Here is a 17,314-nt window from a genome sequence, read left to right as displayed (position 1 = left end):
GCCTCAAACTCAGAAATCCTCCTGCCTCTGCCTCCCAAGTGCTGGGACTAAAGGCATGTGCCACCACCGCCTGGCGCTATGAGGATTTTTGTTCTATTTGTCTGTCTGTCTGTCTGTCTATCTATTTGTATTTGGTTTTGGGGGGGGGGGCAGTGTCTCTGTGTAGCCCTGGCTGTCCTGGAACTTGCTCTGTAGATCAGGCTGGCCTTGAGTTCACAGAGATCCGCCTGCCTCTGCCTTCTGAGCGCTGGGATTAAAGGTGTGCGCCACTGCCTGGCTTGAGGCTTGTTTGCTTGTTTGTTTGTTTATTTTACTTTGAGAAGCCAGGCTTAACGTGAGCTCTTCCTCTGAGACCCTAGAGTCTCACCCAGAGTCCCTAGCCTTCGTGGCTAGGTTTCTGACTTTCAGACTGTGGGGTGTGCGCTCCCCCACCCAGACCCGTTAGTTTGTGACTCAGTGCTTCCTGTCACCCCAGGGTGCTAGGCTTCCTGCCAGGGCGGCTCTCTGTTTTCATCTGTAAGACAGGAAGTGAAACTTCCTGAGACCTGGCGTGGGGAGCGGGGAGATGTGTTTCACTTTGTGTTTTTGTTCAGCTCTGAGTCATGCCTCAGTTTCCCCGTGGGGTCCCACTGCACATGCTGCCAGTGTCCCTGTTGGCTGGCTGGGAATGTGGGGTCCTTGCTGTTGAGGAGGGAGGGAGGGCAGAGCCAGGGTGAGGCACAGGCTGGATCCTCTCTCCTCTCACAGCAAGAGGCAGAGGCCAATCTGCGCAAGGCCAAACAGGGCTACAAACAACGCTGTGAAGACCACGACAAGGCCCGGCTTCAAGTGGCCAAAGCTGAAGAGGAACAACAGGGCACGGGGCCAGGAGCAAGCACTGCAGTCTCCAAGACCCTGGACAAGAGGCGGAGGCTAGAGGAAGAGGCCAAAAACAAGGTGCATTAGCTGGAGGGGCCCAGAGGAGTCCTGGAAGAGAGAGGTGCCTCCGGGGGACATGTGTGTCACCGCCACCACCTATGCCCAGCTCCCCTTTGCTGTTTCTTCATTTTTTAATTTTTGGCTATACTGAGAATGGATCTCTAGGCCTGTCCACAGGCAACATAAGGACAAGTACTCCACCCTGACCACGCCCCCATCCCCTCACTGGGGGATTCTAGGTGGGGGCTCTACCCCAGCTCCTCGCTGGGGGATTCTAGGGAAGAACTCCACTCCTGAACCTTGCCCTTGGCCTACCTCTTATATTTCATGTAGAGACAGACTCCCTAAATTTCCCAGGCTGTCCCTCAGGTGGCGACAAACCATATGTGCCCACCATAATGGTCTCTCCTGGATTTCTGTGTCAATACCCTCACCCTATCCTTGCCCCTAACCAATCCTTCAGGCGGAGGAGGCCATGGCTACTTACCGCACATGCGTGGCAGACGCCAAGACACAGAAGCAGGAGCTGGAGGACACAAAGGTGACTGCGCTGCGGCAGATCCAGGAGGTCATCAGGCAGAGCGATCAGACCATTAAGTCGGTGCGTGGTGGACACTGGGTGGGCTGAACTTGGAGAGGTGGGGGCAATGAACGGATTTGGTGTATTTGCTAAAGGGGCGGAGCATGATGTGGGCAAGGCAAGGGCAGGGTTTGGTTTGGCATGGTGATTCTAGTAGTATAGAACAGTGGATAGGTGGAGCAGGGTAGGGCAAGACTCTTTCACCGCAGCAGAGGTCTGGTTGGTTACAAGCTGGATAATGCAGCAGGGGTAGGGTGGCCACGGGAGGGTGTCCTGGGGCTGAAGGCGAACTGTGCAAGGGGCAGGGTTTGAAGGAGCAGGGATGGGGCTTTGGGCCGAGTGCAGGGGCTGGGTGTCAGTTCTTTGAAAGTTGAAGGGTGTGGCTTTGTAGATGGGTTGGGGCAACAAGTAAAGTGCCCTGGGACGGTCCTTGTCTAGTGTGAACTCTCTAGGTTAGAGGGTTTGGGCAGCAGACAGAAGGAGGTCTGGTGGGTGCTCTACAAGGGTGTAGTTTGGGGTGGAGCGCTATAGGGGCAGAACTATTGGGTCAGGGTGCTGGACTGTGGGCGTGGCTTGATGCGGGCGTGGATTGGGGCGTGGCCCAGCTCTTGACTAGCACATCTCCTCCAGGCCACCATCTCCTACTACCAGCTGATGCACATGCAGACAGCACCGCTGCCCGTGAACTTCCAAATGCTGTGCGAGAGCAGCAAACTATATGACCCGGGCCAACAGTATGCATCTCACGTGCGTCAGCTGCAGCGAGGCGAGGAGCCCGACGTGCGCTACGACTTTGAGCCTTATGTTTCCACCAATGCCTGGTACCTTCACCCTGTGCAGCCACATGCTTCCAGTGGGAGTGTGGGTGGTAGATCTGGGGAGACCTCTTACTGACACCTACCACTAGGTCCCCAATCATGCGTACACGGAAGGGCAGTTTCAACCCTGGCGATGCTTCAGGACCTGAAACTGCTGGCAGCCCCCCCGAGGAAGGCGGCACCTCTGAGGGGGTTCCCAACAAGGACCACAGGGGTGAGTGGGTGCAAGCACACCGAGCAGATGCTGTATTCTGATGGCCCCTGCTTCCTGCTGTGGGGACCCACTTCCTTCATCCCTCTCTCATCCTGCAGGGGGACGAGGTCACCAGGTACATAAGTCCTGGCCCATCTCCATCTCAGACACCGAAGTCAGTCTGGACTCCAGCTCAGGTGAAGTAGCACCTGGGTGTGTGTCACACAGGGGAGTCCCAGGCAGGGCCAGCCTGGCTCCAGTGTTTCACAACTCTGTTTTCTATTTAGGGGACTTGAAGAAGTTCGATCGAACATCGTCCAGTGGGACCATGTCATCTGGTGAGGAGCTAGATCAGGAAGCTGGCTTGGTAGCCTCAGCCTTTGATTCAGGTGAGGGGCCCCCAGTGAGCCCTGTCGATGGAAGGAATTTAGACATGATTTATCCAACTGGCCTCCGGCTGTCTCGGTGACACTGGCTTTTCATCCTGTCTGCAGCTGACCTCAATGGCATGGACCCCGAGTTACCTGTGGCCATGCCCAGTGGACCCTTCCGCCATGTGGGATTGTCTAAGGCAGCCCGCACACACCGACTTCGCAAGCTGCGCACACCGGCCAAGTGCAGAGAATGTAACAGCTACGTGTACTTCCAAGGAGCCGAATGTGAAGAGGTGTGTGTGTACCCCAAGCCCTGGGTCTGGGCATCATCAAGGATCAGGACGGAGTGGATAGACCAGGGGCTGGCGGTGCAAGCACGAAGCACTAGGTTCTCGTTCTAGTATCAGGACTTCAGAGTCATCCTTGGCTACAGAGCAAGTCTGAGCCAACCTGGGCTACATGAGACCCTGTCTCAGAAAGATCAAAATGGCCTGTGAAAGGCAGGGGAGGTTTTAGGTCTGACAATGTGCTCCAGGTACAGGATCCTCCAGGGCAGAGACCCCCGGGCTTGTGGAGGTGGGGCCTGGCATTTACAGTAGGTGTCTGGAAAAGTGACATTTTGTCATCTCTCAGTGCTGTCTGGCTTGTCATAAAAAGTGTTTGGAGACCTTGGCCATCCAGTGTGGCCACAAGAAGCTTCAGGGTCGCCTGCAGCTGTTTGGACAAGACTTCAGCCAGGCAGCCCACAGCACCCCTGACGGGGTGCCCTTCATTGTCAAAAAATGTGTCTGTGAGATCGAGCGGCGGGCACTGCACACCAAGGTGAGGTCCTGGGACAGGAAGGGTTTAGTGGAGAACCCAGAGGACCTGGAGCTGGTGCAAAGTCTAGATTTGAGGGTGACTGTTGACTCCCCCAGGGAATCTACCGGGTCAACGGCGTGAAAACTCGTGTGGAGAAGCTATGCCAGGCCTTTGAGAATGGCAAAGAGCTGGTGGAGTTGTCACAGGCCTCGCCCCACGACATTAGCAATGTCCTAAAGCTATACCTGCGGCAGGTGAGGCCAACCTGGATGGACCCGGGTCTGTGGGAAGGGTGTGGCCAGGGCGGAGGTAGGGGGCAGTCCAAGGCTGCCGTTGATGGGCCCCTACTGTGAGTTTGTTAGAGACAGGTTGGGGGCAGGTGTGTGCATGGGGACCGGTGGGGTGGGGTGGTATTGCAAATGGGAGAGGGTCACCTTCTATGCTAATAGGCGTGGCAAGAGCTGGGTGGGTATGGCTACTGGGCCTGAACAGGGTCATGGTGATGTGCTTGAGTCACTCTGTATTGGAGCTAAAACTAGGTTGGACCAGCCCCTGGACATTGCTAGGACTAGTAAGGTAGGGATGGGGTGGACCTAGATACTGCAGTGGGTGGGACCCGTGCTCGATGGGCATGGTCAGAGCTGGGCAGGAGCCAAAAGGAGGTTCTGAGCTGGTGGTCGTGACTAGAAGTGGATGGGCAGGGGGTGGCAGGTACAGGGATGGATGGAGAAATGTTAGGTAGTACAGTGGGGCGTGGTGGGCGTGGCTAAAGCTGATAGACAAGCCCCTAGCCGGTCTGAGGCAGGACTAGACTTAATGTAGTGGGCTTGACCGGCATCTAGTAGGGGGAGGGGCTTGTCAGATACTCACTTTTGCTAGGCCAGGCCCTGTGACCTCTATCTGAATGTGTCACCCTGCAGCTGCCGGAGCCCCTCATCTCTTTTCGCTTCTACCATGAGCTGGTGGGGCTAGCTAAGGACAGCCTAAAGGCAGAGGCCGAAGCCAAGGCAGCGAGCCGGGGTCGGCAGGACGGGTCCGAGAGTGAGGCTGCAACCTTGGCCATGGTGGGTCGCCTGCGTGAGCTCATGCGGGATCTGCCAGCCGAAAACCGGGCCACACTTGTATACCTGCTGAGGCACCTGCGAAGGTGAGGGTCCCTGAGTGGTGCAAGAGCTGACTGGGGGTGGGGGGGGAAATCCCTGGAGCCACACTCACCCACACCCATCTCTGCCCCTCCCCAGGATCGTGGAAATGGAACAGGATAACAAGATGACCCCCGGGAACCTGGGCATCGTTTTCGGGCCCACACTCTTGAGGCCTCGACCCACTGACGCCACCGTGTCCCTCTCTTCTCTGGTGGACTACCCCCACCAGGCCCGTGTTATCGAGACTCTGATTGTCCACTATGGCCTGGTCTTTGAGGAGGAGCCAGAGGAGGCACCTGACAGCCAGGTAAGGGAGGTGGGAGCCCTTTAGGCTATGGGGAAGTGGCACAAATATGCTGGGAAGGTTCTGGCTACCTCTCAGTAATAGAGCGCTGGATCTGCATACCGGAAGCCCTGGGTTCGGATTCCATCTGCCGCATCCGTAAGCCAGGTTGTGTGGGCATCTCATCCTAGGACTCAGGCAGAGATGGAGGGAAGAGGGCAAGGGCTTCAAGACCAGCATCAGCTACAGAGCAGGTTTGAAGCTAGCCTGGGCTATGTGAGAACCTTATGTAGCTGTATCCAAACAAAACAAAACAAAACAAAGCAAAAAAACCAACAAGAACAACGACAACACTTTTTTTTCCCCCTGAGACAGGGTTTCTCTGTATAGCTCTGGCTGTCCTGAAACCACTCTGTAGACCAGGCTGGCCTCGAACTCAGAAATCCGCCTGCCTCTGCCTCCCAAGTGCCGGGATTAAAGGCGTGCGCCACAACTGCCCGGCAACAAAAACACTTTTAATTACAGTACTGGGGAGGCAGAGGCAGGCACAACTCTATGAATTGCAGATTACTCTGGTCTACATAGAGAGTTCCAGGCCAATCAGGGATACATATTGAGATCCTGTCTCAATGAAGTAAATTATTAATAAGTTAAAAAATAAGTCTGAGCTGCCTGGTGGAGGTGCATGCCCTTAGTCCCAGTTCGCAGGTGGCAGAGGCAGGCAGATGTCTGTGAGTTTGAGGGCAGCCTGGTCTACACAGTGAGTTCCTGGACAGCCAGGTTAAACAGAGAAACCCTGTCTCACAAAACCAACCCAGCAAAAAGTTAAAGATTAAATACATGAATGCTGGAAGCGGAGGTGGGGCATGCTGGAGCTAGCCCACACCTTTTCCCAATCCAGGAGGGCTCGTCCACCCTGTGTGCCCAGCTGGAAACTGCCGAGGGCGTCGTCTTCCCCATGCAGGAGGAGGTGGAAGATGGAAGCCGAGGTGAGGAGTGGGGCCCACAGACCCTGGCCGGTGACCCAGGGTGGTCAGGTCAGGCCGCATCATTGTGGTGATGAGTTGTTCTCATGAACTGACTTTCCCTGTACTGTGTGGCCATCCACCCCAGGGAGGGGACAGAGGGCCGAGAGGCAGGCTTGGGTCTATAGACCCATGGCAGGGCTGGAGATGGGAAAGAACGGGCTGGGGTCAGTGATAGAATCCCAGATCACAAGACATCTCTCCTGTCTTTAGGTCAGTGTGTGTGTATGTGTGACTGTATGTGTGTGTGTGCTCTTTCACCTCCCTTCATCCCTCTCTGTGTCCCCTTCTCTCGGTCCCAGAATCTCACGTGGCATCCAATGACTCGGACTCTGAGCTGGAAGAAGCCTCTGACCCGCTCTCATCCTCGGATGCCAGTGCCCTGCACCGCCTCAGTTTCCTGGAGCAGACAGAGGCAGGCCTGGAGGAAGGTCCCCAGAGCCATAGTGGCAGTGAGGAACAGCTGGAGGGTGAGGATGGAACCCTAGGCCAGCGGCTGTGTCACTTCAACACCAACCAGTCCAACAACATAGCAAGGGCCCCTCTGCCCACCATGCAGCTCCGAGGTGGGCAGATCACAGGTGGCACCAGTCAGAAGCGGCAGCCACAGTTCGTCTGAGCTGGGCAGTGATGCCGGGGACAATCAGCTTACTGACAGCCACTCTTAAGGGTCACTATGGGCCCTTGACTCGGGGGATTCTCACAATGCCAAGGAACTTCAGGGCCCCTGGTACCGTGGACTCAGATGGACAACAGTCCCAGATGGAGTTGCCTGGCCTTTGTGAGCCTGTGCAGATGCAACTGCAGTGTCCCATGATGCCCTCATCTCTCCCACCATCCCCATCAGTCTGGATGTATCTGAGCAGGTGCAGCATCAAGACGCTGTGTGGTGGGTGCAGCCCTGGCTTCTGTGTGTGGAGCTGGAGGCAGCTCTGGCTTCAGAAATCTTGCAGGAGGCTGGACATGGACAGATGGATGGGGGCACACAGTGGGTCTCTCCCAAGGAGCAGTGAAGGAGCTTTACATAGGAACCCCCAATTTGCTTGAAATAAACTTTTTCACCGACTGGGCCACAGCCCTGACCTTGTTCTTTGCTTCTCAGACAGGGTCTCATTTGGAGCCCTGGCTATCCTAAAGCTCCTTAAATAGATCTGGCTGTCCTTGAACTCACAGGGATCTGCTTCCTTCAGCATCCTACCCACTGGAATAAAAGGCAAGTGCCAAAGCCGGGCAGCAGTGGCAAAAGCCTTTAACCCCAGCACTTGAGAGGCACAAGGCAGGCAAATTTCTGAGTTCGAGGCTAGCCTGGTCTACAGAGTGAGTTCCAGGACAGCCAGGGCTACAAAGAGAATCCCTGTCTCGAAAAACCAAATTGAAAAAAAAAAAAAAGGCAAGTGCCACGACACCCAACGGCATCTTTTTTGTAACATTTACTTTGTGAGTTCTGTTTTGCCTGTGGGTCTGGGAGTCTTGTTCATGCCTTGCCTGCAGAGGTGGGCAGAGGCTCTGATCCTGAACTTGTGTTGTGCAAGAGCAGCCAGTGCTCTCAAGAGACTGGCCTACATGTTAAATCCATCTTCTTTGGTCTGTTTTCTGAATCTGGTTCAAGCAAAGGCTCAGGAGGTGGCCCCGGGCTGTGGGGACCATCTTGTGACAGGAACTCTGAGGAGGTATTAAGGCAAGCAGTCCTGAACACACACACACTTATGACAGTTTCAGGTCACGCAGGGCAGAGCTGCCCATAGAGTGTAGAGTACATGGGTTTTGTTTGTTGTTTAGCCTTTTCCCTTTTGAGACGGGGCTTCAGAGTCTGGCCTTGAACTTGCTGTTTGGCCAAAGACCTAGAACTACCAATCCTCCTGCATCTACCCCAGAGTGCTCGGGCAACAGCCTTGCCCCTTCAAGCCGATTTACATGGTTCTGGGGATGAGCCACAGTTTCACATATGCAAGTGCTTTATCCACTGAGCCCAGGCTGGGGACTTGCATTAATTTTCTGGTTTAGTAGTTTAGGGTCTTGAGTTTGACCAGGGTTCCAGGTTCCTCTGTGATTTCCTGGCTGTGTGATGCAGGGGTTCCTCTGTCTCTTGATCTTGTTTTATTTATTTATTTTTGAGACAGGGTTTCTCTGTGTAGCCCTGGCTATCCTTGAACTCAAGAAATCCTTCCAAGTGCTGGGATTAAAGGCGTGCGCCTTTTTTTTAAAAAAAAAAAAAAGATTTATTTATTATATGTAAGTACACTGTAGCTGTCTTCAGACACACCAGAAGAGGGTGTCAGATCTCATTATGAATGATTGAGCCAGCCACCATATGGTTGCTGGGATTTGAACTCATGACCTCTGGAATAGTCAGTGTTCTTCACCGCTGAGCCATCTCTCCAGCCCAGCTTGATCTTTTTATTATTTGTAATATTCATACAGACGCTGCAGAGAGGTCAGAGGAGAACTTACAGTTCTCTCCTTCCACGAAGTTAGTTCTGAGGATTAAATGTGGGCTGTCAGGCTGGCAGCAAGCCCCTTCACACACTGGGCCTTGCATTTAATGTCTTGAGGACACTAGCCTGTAATCCATGCTAATCAGGAAAACCAGGCTGGCCTCCAACTCAGAGATCCGCCTGCCTCTGCCTCCCAAGTGCTGGGACTAAAGGCGTGCGCCACCACTGCCTGGCTTATCCATGCTAATCTTCACTCAGCATCCCGAGTGAGGTGAGGACAGCTGTCTATATGCTATATATCCAGTCTGCCAACTACATTTTATTTATTTTTAGTTTTGGCTTTTTGAGACAGGGTCTCTCTACATAGCTTTAGCTATTCTGTTCTAGCTAGCACTCATTCTTTAGACCAGGCTGGCCTGTCTCTGCCTCTAGAGTGCTAGGATCTAAGGCATATCCCACCATGCCATTTTTTAATTTTTTTTTTTGTTTACAACCTACATTTTTTTCTTTTAGCTAACCTTCTCAGCCCTGATCCTCGCACAAAGGTGGGCCTGGGTCATTCTACTCACATGAACTCAATGTGCAGCCTCTCATTAGAAAGGCCACTTGAAGGCAGGGGAATCCCCAGGTCCTCATAAACTGGGGTGGGGGTGGGGCATGCCTTTCATTCCAGCACAGTGGACACAGGCAGGGTGGGGTGGGAGGTGTACATCAGAAGTTCAAGGACTGCCTCAGCTACACACAGAGCTGGGAAGGAGAGGCCAGCTGGTCATCCCAAGGACAGGAGTCAAAAGAATTCTCAGCCACCCTGATATCAGCAGGAGAGGAAAGAGCCTTTCTTCCTGGGGTGGAGCTTCCTATGGGGGGTGTGCTTCTTGGTGAGGGGTCAGCCAGAAGCCTGCAGCAAACCACAAGCAGATAAAATGCCTGAGGGCAGGGTGACTCAGAGAAGGTCTGGACAGACTTAGAGTGGTCAGAAATTCAGGAGCCGCCCTAATCTTGTAAACAAGCTGTCTTGGCACCAGGCCAGGACCCAGACGTGAAGGTAGTCTGGACTCAGTTCTTCTTCGAGAGGAACTATCTATGGGTGGCTGCCACTGAATATATTTGCTAACCTCACGTGCATACAATTTGGCTTTTCTTTTTAAATTATTTGGTTTTATGCAGGGTCTAGTGGCCCTGGGTGGTCTGGAATTTACAGAGCCCCCTCCCCAAGTGCTGAGGTTAGAGATGGCTCCTGGGCTGCCAGGCACTACTTTGGAATAGAAACAAGCCACACCCCTACCAAGCCACACCCTGATCCTGGTTTCCTGTTCTAAGAAGTCACGAGAACTTTGCCTAGTGTCTAAGAGGTATGCCCATTCAGTCAGAATTGTCACAAAAGCCACCAAGGTGGGGCTGCTAGGAGGATGACAGTGTGCCGCTGGGTGTGAAACCCACACTAGGTGGGTGTTCAAGTCACACCCAGCAAACTCCTGGAGGGACACAATGGAGTCCCTGCCTCTTCTTCCCACTCCTCCCCAACTCAAAACAGGGTTTCTCTGTGTAGCCCTGGCTGCCCTGGAACTCACTCTGTAGACCAGAGTGTCCCCGAACTCAGAAATCCGCCTGCCTCTGCCTCCCAAGTGCTGGGATCAAAGGCGTGCACCACCACTGCCCAGTTTCCTGGCTCTTCTCATGTGAGGGTGAACTTGGGCCAAGCTTGCTCTGGGTTCTCAGCTTATGGTCACCAAAGAACGAAGTGAGAACTGTCAAGGTCACCTGTCTCCACTCTCCATTTGCCCACACTGAAGCTGTGCCTCTTTGGAAACATTAACTCCATCCCTTCCCTGCTCCTGCCTACAGGGACCCAACACCCCGAGGGCCTCGGGGAGAGATACTTCCATGCCCTTCTAGGCCTGGCAGGTTTTGGCCAGGATGATTTTTGAAAGTGTCCCTCTAAGAGAGTAGACTCATCCTCCTACAGATGGGAAGGGAAGCCTGGGTGTGAATCTGCTGGAAACTCCAGAAACCCCAGTCTGAGTGGAAAACACCTCACCTTATAACCCGAGGCGCCCACAGCTCTGCAGGAAGACGAGGAATCAGCTCTCAGGTTGTCTTCCTGAGGATTCCACTCTGCTGCAGGACAAAGGGCCAGGTGGACTGAAGCCCTTTCTGGAGCATGGATGTGACCAATGTGTGTGTAAGAAAAGATAGAGTGGGGTGGAGCAATGGCTCAGTGGTTAAAAGCACTGACTGCTCTTCCAGAGGTCCTGAGTTCAATTCCCAGAATCCACATGGAGGCTCACAACCATCGGTAATGGGATCTGACGCCCTCTTCTTGTATGTATAAAGACAGAACACACCAAGATAGAACACGCTGGACAGTGGTGGCGCACGCCTTTAATCCCAGCCCCTGGGAGGCAGAGACAGGAGGATTTCAGAGTTCGAGGCCAGCCTGGTCTACAGAGTAAATTCCAGGACAGCCAGGGCTACACAGAGAAACCCTGTCTCGGGAGGAAAAAAAAAATGGAGTCAGCTTTAAGACATGGAACATGGTTAAAGGCACTGGCCATTCTCCTAGGTTCAGCTCTCAGCACTCACATGTGGGCCCACAACTACCTGTAACTTCAGTTCCAGGGGATGTGAACCACTGGCATCCTCAGAAATCACAGGTAGACAAAAGGTTAAAAGGCTGGGTGTGTAGCCGGGCGGTGGTGGTGCATTCCTTTAATCCCAGCATTTGGGAGGCAGAGGCCAGCCTGGTCTACAGAGGGAGTTCCAGGACAGCCAAGGCTACACAGAGAAACCCTGTCTCGAAAGAACCAAAGAGGCTGGGCGTGGTGGAGCAGAGGCAGGTGGACCAGCACACAGGAGTCTGAGGGCAGCCTGGGTTACACATACAGGGAGACTTTGTCCCACTATGGAGTCATTTGAGTTCAACACATGAACGACACCCCCCCACTCCAGGTATGTGCTACAGATACAATGAAGATAGGTGCAACAAGCCCAGTATCAGGAGGCTCAGCTTCTAGGCCAACCTGAGCACAGGGTGGGAATGTCAACTCAGCACTGAGGTGGGCACAGACTTAAGGGTCACCCCAGCTACTCAGGAAGCCCACTGTACTGCCCTGTCTCAAACCTCAAAGTGGATAGGAAGGCCTGGTGTGGCCCAGGAGCCTGGCAATTGCATGGTAAAAATTCCTCCACAGTTCTACAACAGCAAGGCTGCTGTGTGGTAACTGAAGCGTGTCTTCCGAAGTCAGTCCAGAGGTCAGAGTGGCAAGGCCCCGGCCACTCAGGCAGGAGCAACTGGGGGGTACAGGGAGGGATACAGGAAAGGCTCACTAGGGACCACCCTGCAGGGTCTAGGACTACACCACAGTAACTTATCTACACAAAATATCCTTTAATTCTCAACAGAGTCCTACGAGAATGGAGAACTCTGAACAGAACAGTGACCCCAGAGAGGAGTGGGGATGTGGCTGCAACTCTGAGGATGCTCGTCCTGCGACAATGACCAGGATGGAACCCTTTGGTCAAAAGGCAACCCAGTTCTGACCCACATGCTGGGGCCCATGGGAGCAGCAGCTATGGGCCTAGCTTTCCGATGCAGCAGCCGTCGCTCTCGTCGGGGGGCAGCGCCAGAGGCTCCAGGTGTTTCCCTGCATGCAGTGCTGCTGTAGGCTCCTCTTCATTGTTTTCCAGGAGACACTCTCACACCGCAAAAGAGTCCACAAACTTGACTTCAGCAGCAATCCTCCTGCTTCAGTCTCTAGAGCGCTAGATTTCCCCTGGCAACAGTATAGGTTTTTTTGGGTTTTTGTTTGTTTCCTTTCTGAGGCTTGTTCTGTATCCCTGGCTCACCTGGAACTTAGACATCTGCCTACCTTTGCCCCTGGGCGTTAGGATTCAAGCCTGCCCTCCAGTTACAATTTAATTTTGTGGGTGCAGCTCAGACCCTCTACCGGGTCAAGCACAGACAGCAGAGTCATCCAGGGACAATGCCAAACCCTCCTTACGCTGGAGCTCACCTGCAGCTACTGCACCAGGCGGTAGGTGATGTAGCGACCGGCCGTCTCACTGGGGCGGATGATCTTCACAACCTGTGGGAGCAGGCAGAGTTGGGGGGGGGGCCTCAGAGTGAGGGAGGAGGATGGGGGAACCAGAGGGGTGTCAGGAACCAACAATTTCCAAAGGGCCTAGGAGGGGAAACAACGCCTGTGGTTTCTCACCTGTCCTCGCTTGATCCCAAAGTACCGTGCCACAGGGTCCCCGGCCTGGATCCTAGGCAGCTGGCTCTCACGAAGCTTGCTACAACAGTCAAGGAAGCAAACAGTGTGCTGGGCGGTGGTGGCGCACGCCTTTAATCCCAGCATTTGGGAGGCAGAGGCAGGTGGATTTCTGAGTTCGAGGCCAGCCTGGTCTAGAGAGTGAGTTCCAGGACAGCCAGGGCTCCACGGAGAAACCCTGTCATGAAAAACCAACCCAACCCCCCCCAAAGGAAGCAAATGGCGGGCAGCACTGGGGTGAGGGGGACGGGACAGAGTAAAGGATACTATCGAGCCAGCAGTTCAGTCACCTCCTCCTTGGTCATGACCACATGCTCAGGGACTAGCTGTGGAGACAGAGACCCACCCATAGCCATGTAGCCATCAGAAACCTCAACAGACCCCAAAAGGCTAATAGGTATTGTCACAGGGCCGGGACAGAGGATACAACCAGGCTACTAATATCACCACCAGGTTGGCTACTCAAGGCCACTGAACCAAAATTGGGGAAGCATCCTGCCCCAGCTCATGAATGGCACAGCCTGAGACTGGGGAGGTCCATGGTCCTGTCTCCGGGATACAGGCAGTGCTGTACTCCACCCCACCTCACCACCCAGGCACACGCACCTCGTGTTCTGTGATGTTGATGAGCAGCTCCTGCTGTAGAAACTGTTCCAGCACGTACTTCGGGGCCATGTCCACCAGGGACTGCTTGGCGGAGGGCGTCATGCCTTGCTGCACCACGATCAGAGCCCGTGTGATGTTCTCCTCCTGCATGCGCTGGCAGTACACCTTGATGGTCTTGATGCCCACCTTGGGCTCCTCTGCAGGCACACAAGCACGACCCTCACACCCACTACTGGAGCCTACGGTCTTAGTTTCAAGGGATAACCAGATCATCAAGGTAGCCATGATGGGGCTGCCAGAGGGCTCAGATACCACTACAGAAGATGGCCACAGAGTACGAAGGCACTGTCGGCCCCCCTGGAACAGGGGGTGGGGATTCTCAGCAGCTCTGAGGTTTGGGGGATATGGTATTGTCAGCTTGGGCAGCCTCAAAGAGAAACTGGCTGACCAAGAGTTGGACCCTGTGTCTAAAAGGGGCTAACCTTATCTCTTCAGGCAGAGCCCAGGGGCAGGCCCAGGTCACCTAGTTTGCAAACTGTTGGATGTCAAGACTCTACACAACCCTCCCTTTTTTTTTTGAGACCTTATGGTGCCTCAGTATCAGTGGTTCTTAACCTGGGGGCCCTGGGACCCTGGAAAACACAGGTATTTACATTATGACTCATAACAGTAGCAAAATTAGTTACTAAAAAATAGCAATGAAAATGTTATAGTTGGAGGTCACAACATGAAGTGTACTGAAGGGTCCCAGCATCAGGAAGGATGAGAACCACATAGTTCTCGCTGCCCTGGAAGTCACTGTGTAGCCCAGGCTGGCCTTGCCTGCCTGTCTCTGCCTCCCAAGTGCTGGGTTTACAAGCATATGCTGCCATGCCTATCCCCGCACCCCCAATTCTCACACTAAAAACCCAGGCTCCAGGGCCACAAAACACGGGTATTAAAGGGGACAAGCTGTCTGGGGAGACTGAAGGCAGATGCACAGGGAGGCCCCAGGCTCCCCAATAGCACTCACTCCTACAAGGCACCTCAGCTGCAGGCAAAGCCTGTAGAATACAGCACACAGGAGCCAGGGGGATTGAGAGCTGGTCCTGGGACTCAAGGGGTGAAAAACACCATCAGCGAATGGGAAGTTTCCCAGGGGAGAAGGGAAAACAGCAGGCAGCTGCCACAGTCCCACAGGCAACATTAGGCCAGGCCAGGTGGGACACGTACTCACCAGCAGGGCAGCAAGCAGGGAGGTGGTAAACAACAGGGAGAGAGCTGTGACAGGTTGTCACAAGCTGGCATCTGAACCCTGGGCCTGGAGGATGCCACCACTGCCAGCCTAGGGGCCCTCACCTGGGAAGAACACAAACATCTGGTCTGTGGGGTCGTCGTTGTGGGCTACCAGCACGGTGAGGTCTGTGCGCCTTGGTCGTCCTTCGCTGGGCTTGTCCCCAAACTGCGTCTTGAACTCCTCAAGTGTCTGGTCCAGCTCATCCTGGGTCACCAGGTAGCCTCGGTCATGACACAACTGCAGAGACAAAGAGCCAGTTATCCTCAGCACTTAGTGCATGGACCTGACCCTGGATGGCCTAGGCTAGCTGGGGACTAAGAGTGGACTGACCCAGCAGTATAGACTGAGACCACAGAGGTCCGGGGCAAGCCTCCCTTCCCACCAGCCTCACTGGAGCAGGCCAAGGTTAATCCTCTGGCATCTGTAGGCAACATTTTGAACACAGCCACCTTCCATCTCCAGTCTTGGCAATCCTGATGAGGGAGACAAGAGCTTCATCCAGAATCAGGGCTGTGGCGCAGAATCATGCCTGCAAGGTTTCTCTACATGACTCTGTCTATCCTGGAAATCACTATGTAGACCAGGCCGGCATCTAAATTACAGAGATCCGCCAGCTTCTGCCTCCAGAGTACTGGGATTAAAGACGCGTGCAACCATGCCGGCTTGTTTTTGTTTTTTTCTTTTAAACATTTTTTTTTCTTTTTTCTTTTTTTTCGAGACAGGGTTCCTCTGTGTAGCCCTGGCTGTCCTAGAACTCACTCTGTAGACCAGGCTTGCCTCGAACTCAGAAATCTGCCTGCCTCTGCCTCCCAAGTGCTAGGATTAAATATGTTTTTCACCCTGTGTGTGTCTCGTGTCCCCAGAGACCAGAAAAGGGCAAGCTTCCCTCTATCTGGAACAGGGTTACAGATAGTTGTGAGCTAGCATGTGGGTGCGGGTGGGGCGGCTACCTAGCACCCAGAAAACCAGATGTGACCATGCATAGGTCCTGCCTCCCGCTTCCAAAGCAGAGCCCACCCAGGGCTTTTCCTCTGAGGCAGGGTCAGGAGGTTGAAGCAGGAGGATTCCCAACAGCTGAGGCCAGCGTGGGTGGACTCCACACTTTAAACGGGGATGCACCCCAGCACCTGAGAGGCTGATGCAGGGTTGGCCCCTATTGGAGGCCAGCCCACGGACAACCGCAGTTAATCCGCAACTCAGCGCTCGTTCAAACCTCCCCACGCCACTTACCTGCATGATAGTCTTGCGGATCTTCCACAGCCGGTAGGTCTCCTCCTCGTCGTCCATGTTGCTGCTCTTCACAAACAACTCAACGCGCTCGCTAGATTGCCTGCCAGCACCGAGTCTGCGCAAGACTAATCAAGTGCCGCCCCCAGCCAGTACGCCTGCGCGGAATGCCGGGAAGGCCCCGCCCAGGTTTGTTCTGTCTTAGGTGAACGCCGGAATAAACCTACCTTCCACAACAGGCTGCGCGGCGGGCAGCCCCAGCGTTCACCGAGGCGGGGTCTGCGCGAGCTCGCACCCGGGAAGATCTCGCGATACTCGACCTGCGATAATTCTTCCCCCACGCCCCCTCCGCTGCGCCCTTTCGGCGTTTGCAAAAGAAATCCGGGCTGTTGTCCACCCCTTTAATTCTCCTGGCCGAGGCCAGCTGATGAGTTCGAGGCCAGCCTAACCTATAGCCAGGTCTACACAGGCAAACCCTGTCTCGAAAAACCGAAAAGAAAAAAAGAAAAGGAAAGAAAGGGGGAGCCCAGTGATGAACAGACAGGCTCATGTGCCTCAGTCCCCCCCCCCCTCTTTTTTTTTCTTGAGACAGGGTTTCTCTGTGTAGCCCTGGCTGTCCTGGAACTCACTCTATAGTCCAGGCTGGCCTCGAACTCAGAAATCCGCCTGCCTCTGCCTCCCAGGTGCTGGGATTAAAGGCGTGTTCCAGTCTCCCTTTTTATACAAGATTTTATTAGTATATATGCACTTTGCATGAGAAATTGGATGCCAGCACTCACAGGAGGCTCGCAGCCATCTGTAACTCCAGCTCCAGAGGGTCTGATGCCTCTGGCCTCTGAGTACAGGTCCATACCCACACGCAGGCACACAGATAAACATAATTAAACGACTAAAAATCTAAAATAAAAAAAATCGATATGTGGGCGTATACACTATGAACAAACAAGTGTGATATGTGGTGGGCTAACTTGTGAGAAGCTTGACAAGGTGGTGAGAAGATGGACCCTCAAAAGGCTTCCAGGGCTAAACCCAATTATACAGTTGGATTTCACAGAAATGTCTGTTTGTCTTTTTCTTTGGGGGAGTGTGCTGGCTAAAAGTTTGGTATATAGACCAGGTCTTAACAGTACAGAGAGCGGCCTGCCTCTGCCTTGTCAGTGCTGGGATTAAAGGCATATACCGCCATGACTGGCAAGGTCTGTCCTGATGTGTGTCTGACTTCGGGGATCTACAGACCATCACCGGTTCCTGCTTGGGAACTTTCGCTGATCCTGACTTGGAAAGACGAGTTTTTGCCAAGTGCACCTGACCACTGAGCCCACCATATGCCCTCAGACCAAGGTGCTACAGTTGGCCAAAGGA

General features: G+C 53.9%; 2 protein-coding genes across 4 annotated transcripts in view; one reads left to right on the top strand and one right to left on the bottom strand.

Moving 5' to 3' along the window:
- Window positions 1–7,212, top strand: part of Arhgap45 (Rho GTPase activating protein 45) — a 14,006-nt gene extending 6,794 nt beyond the window's left edge. For both annotated transcript variants that reach the window (XM_031349931.1, XM_031349930.1), the window contains exons 11-23: window positions 748–936; window positions 1,382–1,519; window positions 2,129–2,319; window positions 2,406–2,530; window positions 2,629–2,706; window positions 2,797–2,898; window positions 3,004–3,176; window positions 3,517–3,705; window positions 3,801–3,938; window positions 4,605–4,831; window positions 4,926–5,136; window positions 6,014–6,101; window positions 6,440–7,212. In XM_031349931.1, the coding sequence (XP_031205791.1) occupies window positions 748–936; window positions 1,382–1,519; window positions 2,129–2,319; window positions 2,406–2,530; window positions 2,629–2,706; window positions 2,797–2,898; window positions 3,004–3,176; window positions 3,517–3,705; window positions 3,801–3,938; window positions 4,605–4,831; window positions 4,926–5,136; window positions 6,014–6,101; window positions 6,440–6,756 (2,166 nt within the window). In that variant the 3' untranslated portion in view covers window positions 6,757–7,212. The remainder of the gene's footprint in view (window positions 1–747; window positions 937–1,381; window positions 1,520–2,128; window positions 2,320–2,405; window positions 2,531–2,628; window positions 2,707–2,796; window positions 2,899–3,003; window positions 3,177–3,516; window positions 3,706–3,800; window positions 3,939–4,604; window positions 4,832–4,925; window positions 5,137–6,013; window positions 6,102–6,439) is intronic.
- A 4,728-nt stretch (window positions 7,213–11,940) lies between these two features.
- On the bottom strand, window positions 11,941–16,108 carry Polr2e (RNA polymerase II subunit E). 2 transcript variants are annotated; one of them, XM_031349946.1, is made up of 7 exons: window positions 15,956–16,108; window positions 14,788–14,962; window positions 13,450–13,646; window positions 13,111–13,169; window positions 12,787–12,865; window positions 12,586–12,657; window positions 11,941–12,349 (listed from the first exon to the last, which is right to left on the bottom strand). In XM_031349946.1, exons 1-6 carry the CDS (start codon window positions 16,010–16,012, stop codon window positions 12,592–12,594), a joined length of 633 nt encoding a protein of 210 aa, XP_031205806.1. In that variant the 5' UTR covers window positions 16,013–16,108; the 3' UTR covers window positions 11,941–12,349; window positions 12,586–12,591. The 2 variants fall into 2 exon arrangements, with proteins under 2 accessions (XP_031205806.1, XP_031205805.1); XM_031349945.1 differs by having other exon boundaries at window positions 11,941–12,345.
- Window positions 16,109–17,314: the final 1,206 nt, after the last annotated feature.

The sequence above is a fragment of the Mastomys coucha genome, unplaced genomic scaffold, assembly GCF_008632895.1.
Source record: "Mastomys coucha isolate ucsf_1 unplaced genomic scaffold, UCSF_Mcou_1 pScaffold4, whole genome shotgun sequence".
Lineage (NCBI taxonomy): Eukaryota > Metazoa > Chordata > Mammalia > Rodentia > Muridae > Mastomys > Mastomys coucha.
This window is presented reverse-complemented; position numbering and strand designations above follow the sequence as displayed.

What these genes read in the sequence shown, in the direction of transcription:
- Polr2e (XM_031349946.1), bottom strand. Translation starts at nt 16,012, where the DNA reads ATGGACGACGAGGAGGAGACCTACCGGCTGTGGAAGATCCGCAAGACT. An exon ending in ACTGAACTGCTGGCTCGATA is followed by an intron (nt 12,866 to 13,110) that starts GTATCCTTTACT and finishes TGACTGTTGTAG; the next exon opens with CAAGCTTCGTGAGAGCCAGC. An exon ending in TTGGGATCAAGCGAGGACAG is followed by an intron (nt 12,658 to 12,786) that starts GTGAGAAACCAC and finishes CTGCTCCCACAG; the next exon opens with GTTGTGAAGATCATCCGCCC.